General features: G+C 62.8%; 1 protein-coding gene across 4 annotated transcripts; it reads right to left on the minus strand.

Annotated features, from left to right (window-relative positions):
* Window positions 1–1,066: 1,066 nt before the first annotated feature.
* Window positions 1,067–10,456, minus strand: LOC135976249 (leukocyte antigen CD37-like). Of its 4 annotated transcripts, none has more exons than XM_065571088.1 (10): window positions 10,117–10,456; window positions 8,436–8,509; window positions 8,077–8,149; window positions 7,625–7,749; window positions 6,915–6,989; window positions 6,666–6,770; window positions 3,641–3,847; window positions 3,388–3,471; window positions 3,159–3,250; window positions 1,067–1,656 (listed from the first exon to the last, which is right to left on the minus strand). In XM_065571088.1, exons 2-10 carry the CDS (start codon window positions 8,499–8,501, stop codon window positions 1,644–1,646), a joined length of 840 nt encoding a protein of 279 aa, XP_065427160.1. In that variant the 5' UTR covers window positions 8,502–8,509; window positions 10,117–10,456; the 3' UTR covers window positions 1,067–1,643. The 4 variants fall into 4 exon arrangements, with proteins under 4 accessions (XP_065427160.1, XP_065427158.1, XP_065427162.1 ...); XM_065571086.1 differs by lacking the exon at window positions 10,117–10,456 and adding an exon at window positions 9,434–9,584; XM_065571090.1 differs by lacking the exon at window positions 3,159–3,250 and having other exon boundaries at window positions 10,117–10,273.
* Between the last annotated feature and the right edge of the window lie 398 nt (window positions 10,457–10,854).

Raw genomic sequence — 10,854 nt, forward strand, 5'->3', positions numbered from 1 at the left:
TTTGGGTCAGGCCCCCCAGGGTTACAACCCCCTGAAACTGACATTTGCCGCTAGCAACCGATGAGACTCTAGCCCTGGCCAGGCGAAATCCGCCCGCAGAGCGACGTCGCAAAGACACCGGCGGGAGCCAGCGCTGCTCAGGCCGGCACCTGTCTGCTTAGACGGGGACCCCTCGCCCGGCGCTGGGACGCGGCCCCTCTGGGGTAGGGTGTGGGGGCTGGTCCTACAGGGACCCCTTGTCCGGCACTGGGACGCAGCACCTCTGGGGTGGGGTATGGGGGCTGGTTATTTGGGGACCCACTGCCCCCCAACCTGTCTTATTGGAAAACCCAGGAGATGGGCGGTGCGCCCACCCACTTCTAAAGGCCCCTCCCCCAGCCTAGCGGGAGGGACCACTGGACCCAGGGACCAAATGAGTACAGGGGACAAGGTGAAGGTCATAGGTTCAAAATGAGGGTACCGGATGGGGACACCGAGCAGAGAACCCCAGACAGCGCCCACTGCTCCTGGGAGGTGTCGGAGCCAGCGGAGGCTGCCCAGTGGAACTCTGCCCGGATGCGGGAGACGAGGGAGGACCGGAAATAGGCCCCCCGATCGCAGAGCTCCCCCCCGTCCAGCATCCTCCTCCTGGTGGTGTCCATGGAGTGTTTGGCCGGGGCCAGGAGGAGGTTGTCGGGGAGGTCTCGTGACTTCGTGGGGTCACGGATGGGGTGTGCGAAGAGGAACAGGGGAAAAGTGCAGACAGAACCTCACCAAGAGGTTCTGGAGGAGCCGGAATAGGGGCTGCGCCAGGTTCTCCCTCACCCCCAAAAGGGGCAGGGCTCGGGTACGGGTGTGAACCGCGCCAGGTACACGCCCGGCCGCCTGCCCAGGTAGGGCGAGGGGCACTATCACATTTGCAATGAGCATTTAGCAATACCAAATAGCCCCACTGGGGGCAGCATTTACAATAGGGTCCCCAGCATTGGGGGAGTGGGAGGGGGCACTGGGGCAGGGAGAGGGGAGGGGACATGCCCTCCTGGTTAATTTGCTCCCAGCATCCTTTGCAAATAACATAACTGACCAATTTTCAGGGCTGGGACCCCACATTTTTATTTTATTTACAAAGTGGATTTTACAAAATTGTGAATTCCTGGGGAGCGGGGAACCGGGGGTCCCCCGTGGAGAACACATTCAATGGCACACACACATATTCACACGTCCCAACCTCCTGCCCCTTCCCGATTGCCCCCCCTGCCCCAAGGTACCAGGACCTCTCTCCCCCACCCCACCCCACACTTCCCCTCCCTACTGCAGCAAACCCCACTAATAGATACCCAGAGACAGAATGAAATAGCTGCCCCATCCCTACGCCACTGCCCCAAAGGGTGAGCACAGCTCAGGCCAGGGACAGGGCGGGGGACGACACACTGGGGTTGGGGGGAAATGGACCAGGGGCCCTGCCCCCTGCCAAGAACACTCAGGAACAGACAGACAGAGAAAGAAAGCTGCTTCAGCCCATGCTGGATGGTCCCAGTTGGGGGGCGGTGGCTCATGCCCATCTGCTCCCCCTCCACCCCCTGGGGCGGGAGGGGCTTCCTAGGAGTATCGGGTCAGCTTGTCGTAGTTCTGGCCCATGTTTCTAAACAGAAACATCGATAACATCATGAGACAGAGCTGGGGGGAGAGAGAGAGAGTTAGTTACTGGAGGGATCCCACTTCTCACACCAACCAGCCCACCACTCCCATCAACCACCCCCTGACAAGCTGGGGGTGCGGGGGGGAAGAGAGTTACTGAAGGGATCCCACTCCTGACACCAACCAGCCCCTGACAAGCTGGGGGTGCGGGGGGGAAGAGAGTTACTGAAGGGATCCCACTCCTGACACCAACCAGCCCCTGACAAGCTGGTGTCAGGGGGAGGGAGAGTTAATGGAGGGATCCCATTTCCCCCACCAATCATCCCCCACACAGCTGGGAGAGTTAATTGAGGGTTCCCACTGCTATTACCAACCACCCCCATAGAACTGTGGGGGGAGATAAGAGGTCCTACCAACCATCCCAAGCATAGCCTGCCCCCTCCACGCCAGCAGCTCTGTGTGAGTGGGGTCAGGCCCCCCCCAAGAATGTAGCCACACACCCCTGAAATCAATGCTGTGATGGGGCTGGGGGGTCTGATAGTGTCTGATGGGGAATGGGAAGAGGTTGGGGGTGAAGAGGGTGATGGGGTAGATGATTGGGGGCGGAGTCATTCAGGGGTCAATCCCACAGGTGTGTTGATTCCCTGAAATTCGTCTGTCTCCCCCAGCCCCACTCCCTGCAGCACAGCGCCCCCTAGTGCCACCCTGGGGCTTTGGGGCCAGCCCTGCCCCATGGGAGAGCGCCCTCCACTGGAATAATCACTGCTCCTAACTCCCTCATTCTTTCCACAGATACTTTATTATCAGGGGATGCTGGGGGGGGTCTCCCCGTCTCCTGTCTAGGGGGCCCCCCGCAGGGCTCTCAGGCGATGCGCTGCCGACCCCCCCAGCGATGGGCCAAGCCCCTGGGCTGGGGTCTGCCCGGGAGCTGCTGTGTCTCCTGCTCTGGCCCCTGGGGGGCGCCGAACGATTCCTCTCGGAGCAGGGAGCACACCATGGACATGGCGTGGATCTGGGGGGAGGAGACGGGGCTGATGGGGGGGATCTGAGCTCCTCCCCCCAGGTTCCCTCCTCCCTGCCCCCACCCCCAAGGTAAGTTACCTTGCCAGTACTCCTGATACATGGGGCTGGTGCGGCAGGAGGGAAAGGGTTAACGGGGTTAGTGTGGGGCAGAGACATGGCAGGGGGCGGGGGCAGCACGGGGAGGGGACGGCCCGGGACACGCTCAGACACGTGTTAGCACCTGTGAACCACATGCGGGTGAGGTAACACAGGTGTGCAGGGACACACAGGGAGGAACATGCATGGCCCACACACCGACACACGTGGAAACACGTGCACAAGCCCCTCACACACATGCACCAACACACATTCACAACCCCCAGCTGCAGGAACATGTGTGGGAACAGGCACGCACCGACACACGTGAGGACATGGAGTGGGCAGGAATACAGGCCCCAAGACGCATGCAGAACGACACACGCGCGTGTGCAAACATGCACAAGCCACGCACTGCAGCCACACGTGCACACTGGCACCACCTGCTGGGGAAGGTCAGGATTTCCTGGGAGCCACTGGTGAGTCTCCTGCACTCCAGGGTGCCGGCCAGTGCCAGGCACAGCAGCTGCAGGAACTGGGCGGGGGGGGGGGGGGGGGGGAGGGGGAAACTGAGTCACAAGGGGGGGGGGAGATCCCACATCCCCACCCCAGCACCCCCCCATCCCTGGGGGTGGCCCCTGCTCCCCAGCCCTGCCCTCGCCCCCCCATTACCTCCATCAGGGCGATGCCCAGGCAGATGCCCACGATGCTGATGATGTTATTGGCCAGCCAGCCCTGGACGCTGTTCGCGCAGCCCTGATTGGATGACAGCAGGGAGAGGAGGTGGGGTCAGAACACTGGCACCTGCTACAAAATCCTCTCCCACCACCGCCGCCAGCTGCGAGCTTCCCCCACAGCAGTGCCCCCAGCCGGGGACTCCGGCGCTGCGAGCTTCCCCCGCAGCAGTGCCCCAGGCAGCACTCACCTGCCTGTAGACCGGCCACTCCCCCTGAGCAGTGCAGAACCCGGTGGCCCCCTGCACGGCCGGGACCTCGGTGGTGTTGGTGCCAGTGCCGCGCTCACCAGGGCTGGAGCTGTTGTGACAGGAACAGGGGTACAGTTTGCGAGACGAGTTGTCCACGACGGGGTTCTGGTGCCAGTCCATGTACGAGCTCCAGCCGCAGCACTGGAGCTGCCAGGGAGGGGGGGAGACAGTGGGAGGGCATGTGTGAGCCAAGTGCCTTGTGCCAACCAGCAGAGGCACCGGGGGCGAGGGGGTGCACAGGGGTTTCCAGCAGGGTGGATAAAAATTGGATTTTTTTTTATTTAAATTGGATTTTTTTTACAAAATGCTTTTTGAGGGAAAAAACTATCTAAAGATCATTTTACTTAAAACACATTATAGCTCAAAGATACCTCGTCATGGAATAGGGATTATAAATCCTAATTCTACAGTGTGAGACAATATATTCATGTCATGGTTAAGGAAAGTTTTGTAACTGAGTTCCAACAGTTTGTGGATTAGGGACCCCGATTTTATGGGGCTCCAGGGGCTTCTGTCGAGATTACGGAGGCTAATCTTTCTATCGACCCAGCGGGGCTCAGGGCTCAGTCTAGAAGAGACCATCGGCGACGCTTTGTGTTGCAGTTCTCAGACTGTGGATTCGTGTCTCCAGGGGTAACATGCTTGTTAACAGCAAACATGTTTTTAAATAAATAAATAATATATAGAGGTGTGAAATAACAGACCCCAACCCTATTGTCCCTCTGCAGATTTGTGTCCACAGAGTCAATCCCTGACCTCTCTCTAAAAGTACAAAGTTTCAAAAAGTTCAGTGAATCGAAGATTGTTGGGGGCGGACTAGATCTGGACAGGAGAAGAAGTCTGGAGGTAAATGTGAGAAGCAAGGGACATATGCTTGTTTTGGTCAAATATTATATGTTTGCTGTTGAAGAAAAAAAATCCAGAACACTTCATGTTGTTGTTTTAGTTACATAAAACAACTGAAATGTCTGTCTGGTGATGTTCTCCTCCTAATACAGCCTGGCAAGAAAATCCTCCAAATATTAATGATTAACCTGTTGAATTGGAGATACTTCACCTCCCAATGACTTCACAAATATCTGATTCAATTCCCTTTGGTAAATGAAATAACCGAACACTCATTCATTTTCTGATACAGCTGTAAAACTCATCTGAAAAGTTTTCAAAATTAATCACTGTTTAAAAATGTATAGCGTGCACCTTCTAAAAATGAAACCCACATCTATCTCGGAGTTGTGAAGGATACGTATTAAGGTTATAACAGCCAACAAGAATGCACTTTTATGTAGAAAACCGTGATTAAATCGAGATTTAAATCAAATCCACCCTGGTTTCCCAGGCCCCCGGGGCCTGATGTCTACATAGCTGGGCACCAAGGGGCGGCCTGTGGGGTCTCTCCCCACAGCGCAAGGTGGCCGCAGGGGCCAGATTTAAGCAGGCCTGTCAGTGGCGAAGCGGGAATTGTTGGTAACGATTTTGTGCGGCCTCAGTTTCCCCCCATGCGGTGCATTGCCACCCTGCGGGGGAGAAAGGGTTAACACCACCCATAGCCTAAAGAAAACCCTGGAGTCATCAGTTTACCCATAAACCAATCTAGTGTTCTCCCTTCCACCACTGCGGTGTCTCGACAAAAACCCCGACCTGGGTTCCAGTGTGTTCCGATGCCTGGACCCGAACCCGCATCCGTTCTCCCGGGACTCCATCTTCTCCTGCCTGGTCGTGCTGGGGGCTCTGCCCGGCTCCAGCTCTCAGGCCCCAAGCTCCCACCATCCCCTGGGAACCGCGACCAGTTCAAGCCTCAGGGAGCGGTGAGATCCCCCCGCCCTCCCTCCGTTTTCTTTTCTACCTCAGGGACGACCTTTCTAACCCTGACTTGTTCGATCGGGGAGAGTTTTCTATAGCTGACTTTTGTAACCTTGAATAGTGCGACTGTTATGTTGACTTAGCCTCCTTGTGTGGGTAGCACTAGTGTTAGAACTAGTAAATAACTTGTATGGTGAAGCTGGTTGCCCCTCTCTGAACTTTACTCTTTGGTGTTTCTAGCTTCCCCCATTTGCTCTGCAGTGACGCTCCTCTTACCTAAGCTAAAGATCCCGGCAGCGCCCCAAATCCTGTGGGGTTTGCTCAGCCAGTACCACTGTGACGGGAGCGTGGGGACAGGGACGTGTGAACCTGGGACAGACGAGGGGGGCAGCTTGGCAGTGCTGCTCGGCCCAGGGGCAGATAAGGGGTCAGCTTGACAGTGCTGATTGTCCCGGTCTGCTCAGACTTGCTCTGTTAGTGTGTGTGTGTCTGTGTGTTCGTGTGTGTCTGTGTGTGCGTCCAGTTCTGGGGCTGGAGGAACCCAGCCCTGGGGAACCGAGGTCCTGCCGCGTCGCTCCATTGGGAGGGGACTTGCAGCAGGGAGAAGTAGAGCTCCATATGAAAACACACATGACACAAGCAGCACATCGAGAGAAGTACAGACCCCCCTCCCCCCGAAGAGTAACCCTAATCAATGAGCGCACCCCAAAGTAAAGGGCAAATCTGGTAACACCCCGGTACCAGCCTGCGGGGTCTGGCCGGGCCGCCGGCCACGAGACAGGGTCTCTGGTGCCAACAGCCCCATCTGGGAGGCCAGGGGCCTGCCCCTCGGCGTGTGGGTCCCTGGGGGCCGCCCTGCTAGCGTGGTCTGGCTGGAGGCTGGTGTCTCGTAGCCGGGTCGGTCCCAGGCTAGGGCCGGGAGGGACGAGAAATGGATCCGGTCGAGGGCCCGGCTAACGGCTCCGGGAGGAGGGACCGGGGGAGGCTGGTCAATGGGGCGTCCCGCTGGGGAAAAGGGCCGCGGCCCCTCCTGGGGGGAGCCCAGCGACGCCGGGGCTTGGCTCGGGAGCCAGGCGTCACTGCCAGGAGAAGGGCAGAACTCGGGGCCGATTGCAGGGGGGCTGGGCCGGGTCCCCGCAGGGCCAGGTCCCAGGGCTCTCACCTGCCCCTGAATGAAGTCCCAGCTCTGGTGCTTCTCGCCGGGGGGTCCTGCCAGCGGATAGGTCCGGATGGCGTCTTCCACGAACACCCCCACCTTGCCACTGAGCTGGGAGGGGGAGAGGAGAGGAGAGGTGACTTCCCCCAGCCAAGGTCCTGGCACCGCGCACTTCCCCCCGGCAGTGCCCCCGGCCGAGCCTCCCCGGGTGCTGTGAGCTTCCCCCCGGCAGTGCCCCCGGCACGCCCCACTCACCGTGACACGCTGCGTGTACAGCAGGACCCCAATGGTGATCTGGGCGGCGAAGAGGAGAAAGAGGAAACCAAAATACTGTGGGGGGGGGGGAGAAAGGGGGTCAGTGAATTTTCTCAGCCTCAGGGCCCCCCCAGCTCTCTTCTCTGACCCCCACCCCCTGCTCCCCCGCCCACCTCGCCACCCATAGACAGACCATCAGACACTGACACCCCAGAACTGATGGGGGTGACCCCCAGCTCTGCCCCCCCGCCCTGGGGAGATCAACATCCCCTCACCCCCCCAGCCAGGCTGGGACCCCCCCCCCCCCAAGGCCTCCCCACCAGAAACAGCTGCAGCACTTCTGCTTTTCTCGTTTTCCTTTTGCACTTTTCCTCCCCGCAGCAGCCTGGGCCGGGCACCATCCGCGGGCGGGGGGCAGAGCCTGGCAGGATGTGGCCGCTGGGGGGGGTCACGTGGTGCCAGCTGAGATGGGAAATTGCACCAGGCCCTGAGCTCATGAGGGAGAGAGAAACTTCCCGCATCAACCCCCCGGTGACCCCAGGTTCCCAGCCCCTCCCGCTGTAACCACTGGACCCCACTCCCCTCCTGGAGCCAGCGAGAGAACCCAGGAGTCCGGGCTCCCAGCGCCCCCTCAGTCTAACCACTAGACCCCACTCCCCTCCGGGAGCCAGGGAGAGAACCCAGGAGTCCGGGCTCTCCCGTGTACTTACAAATCCCAGCATACACTTGATCTCCTTCAGGGAACCCAGGCATCCGAGGAAACCCAGCAGCATGGTGATGATACCAACTCCGGACAGGATGTAGGACCAGACCTTCAGGGCGTACAGGGAGGAACCTGGAAGGGGCACGGGCAGAGCTCAGAGCAGGGCTGGGCCGGCGGGGGGCTGCGGGTCGGGAGCGAGGGGCGCTGCGGGGGGCTGCGGGTCGGGAGCGAGGGGCGCCGTGGGGCCGGCAGGGGGCTGCGGGTCAGGAGCGAGGGGCGCCGTGGGGCCGGCAGGGGGCTGCGGGTTGGGAGCGAGGGGCGCCGCGGGGGGAGAGGGGGGCGCGGGTCGGGAGCGAGGGGCGCCGCGCAGGGAGAGAGGGGGGCGCCGCGCAGGGAGAGAGGGGGGCGGGTCGGGAGCGAGGGGGGGCGCCGTGGGGGGGGGGGAGAGAGGGGGCTCACCCAGGACAGCGGCGAAGCTTTGCTGGTCGATTAGGATCCAGAGGCCGAAGCCGAGGATGATGGCGCCCAGGATCTGGGGGGAGGGGAGTAAAGGGGGGGTTACACTGGAGCGGGGGGGGTTCACCCTGGCACAGCCCCCCCCAGCCCGGGGCACGAGGGGTTAATGGGCTAGTTGGTGGTTGCCCCAAGACACAGATGTCTCCCCCCCACCGGCCCCAGCTGCAGGCTCCCCCCACTTAGTGCAGGTCCCATCTAGGGAGGGGCAGATGAGAGCAAATCCCACCCCCGGCCGCCCATCAGCCCCACAGGCCCAGCCCCCCCCCCCCCCAAGTACGGGCCCAGCCCCCCCCCATACTCACAAAGAAGAGGAGGTTGAAGAGGAAGAGGAAATATTTGGTGACGCTCAGACACCCCTGGGGAGACATGGCTGGACCTGTAGGGGAGGGGGCAGGCGGGGGGGTTACTGCTCAGTCGGACGGACCCCAGCCCCCCCCAGACATGGACCCCCCTGTACCTTGGGGCAGAGGCAGCTGCTGCCAGCCCAGCCCCATGGAGACCCCAGGATTCTGGGGGTGATGTCACAATGCGGGGGATGGGACACGGGGCCTTCCCCCCAGGCAGCCCCCGGGTTCCCGGGGCCCATCCAGCTGGGGGGGGGGGGGAAGGGCTGATACGCAGCAGTTGCTGGTTCAGGCTGATAAGGCAACTTCCCCTCCCCCCATCCCCCATCCCCACATCCTCTGTCGCTCCCCACAAAGGAAACCGCCCGGACCCCTGTGCGCCTAACTCCCCTGGGCTGCCCTGCCGGTGCCCCTCACTCCCGACCCGCAGCCCCCGATCGCCCAGCCCTGCCCTGCCGGTGCCCCTCACTCCCGACCCGCAGCCCCCGATCGTCCACCCCTGCCCTGCCGGTGCCCCTCACTCCCGACCCGCAGCCCCCGATCGTCCACCCCTGCCCTGCCGGTGCCCCTCACTCCCGACCCGCAGCCCCCGCTCGCCCACCCCAGCCCTGCCGGTGCCCCTCACTCCCAACCCGCAGCCCCCCGATCGCCCACCCCAGCCCTGCCGGTGCCCCTCACTCCCGACCCGCAGCCCCCGCTCGCCCACCCCAGCCCTGCCGGTGCCCCTCACTCCCGACCCGCAGCCCCCGCTCGCCCACCCCAGCCCTGCCGGTGCCCCTCACTCCCGACCCGCAGCCCCCGATCGCCCAGCCCTGCCCACCCCAGCCCTGCCGGTGCCCCTCACTCCCGACCCGCAGCCCCCCAATCGCCCACCCCTGCCCACCCCTGCCCTGCCAGTGCCCCTCACTCCCGACCCACAGCCCCTGCCCCCTCCCAACCCTGGTGGTGCCCCTCACCCCCTGGCGCTTCCAGGAACGATCTGGTTCTGGTTTCCCGTCTCTCTGGACCCTGCCCAGCCCTGCAGCACCAGGCGGACCCAGGCGTCCGGGCGTGGCGGGGGGAAGGGGGAGGACTCCAGGGGGCAGGTTTCATGGCTCAGTGTCCCCCCCAGACAGCAGCGACACCTGAACCCGGGGCCAGATGGGGGCGAGCTAGTGCCGCCCCCCCCAAACTCCCCATGGCCAGAAGTCCCCCAAACCCTCCTGATATGGGCCAGGGCCAGCCCCCCCCCCACCGTCTGCTGGGATCCCCCAGTCCCCCCGGCTGCAGTTTGGGGGGGGATTCTGTTGGGGGAGGGGAAGATGATGGCTTTACTCATTTGGCCTGCTCCCCCCTCCCTTCCCCCCAGCTTCTCCCCTCGCCCTCCTGCCTGCCCCCCCCTCGCCCTCCCTTGCGCCCCAGGGCCCCCCTGCCTGCCCCAGGGCCCCCCGCTCTTCACACGCCCCTGGCACGGGTGGGCACCGGGCCCCTCCCTCCTGCCCTCACCCCAGTGCCATGGGCCCCCCCGGCCACGCACCCCCCGATTCTCCATCCCTGCCTGATCATTCGCCCCCCAATCCACTTGCAGCCCCCCAACTCCATCTCCTCCCCCGCCTGTCCCTTAACCCCCCCATGTGTGTGTGTGTGGGGGGTCACTCACCGAGATGGGGGGCTGGGGGGCCCTGGAGTGTCGGGATCGAGCCCCCCAGGAGGAGCAGCGTCGGGGGCGGGCAAAGGCTCGGGCTCTGTCTGCTTCCCCCCCCCCCAGCAAAGTTTGAAAACTTGGACTCGTCCCCGCCCCCCCGCCGCCCCCGCTCGCAGCTGATTGGTCCAGGCGATGCCTGGGCGTTAAAAATTAATAATCGCCCCCGCCCTCCGAAATTTCCTTGCCCCCCCTAGATTTAAGGTGGATCCGCTTAAGGTGGATTCGCGTCGCCTTGTGTGGGGAGGCAGAAGGGGGCAGAGAAGGGCGCGGGGGAGGCAGTGGGGGGAAGGCGCTGGGAGGCGGGGCAGCGCTGGGGGGCAGAAGGGGGCAGTGGGAGGGGCTGGGGGACTTGAAGGGGTTAGAGGGAGGGGGGACTGGGAGCGCTGGGGAGCAGTAGGGGGCGCTAGGGAGGGGACGTAAGGGGGCAGGGGAGCGGGGTACTGGGAGGGCAGTAGGAAGGGGAGGGGCTGGGAGGCAGAAGGGGGCAGGGAACGTGGCTGGAGGCAGGGAAGGGGGGCGTGAGGGGGAGGGGCTGGGAGGCAGTGGGGGGCTAGGGAGGGGCGGGGGGTGCTGGGAGGCAGAAGGGGGCAGGGAAGGGGCGTTAGGGGGAGGGGGGCAATGGGAGGCAGTGGGGTGCTAGGGAGGGGCGAGGGTGCTGGGAGGCAGAAGGGGGCAGGGAAGGGAGCGTTAGGG

Source organism: Chrysemys picta, chromosome 17 (assembly GCF_011386835.1).
Source record: "Chrysemys picta bellii isolate R12L10 chromosome 17, ASM1138683v2, whole genome shotgun sequence".
Lineage (NCBI taxonomy): Eukaryota > Metazoa > Chordata > Testudines > Emydidae > Chrysemys > Chrysemys picta.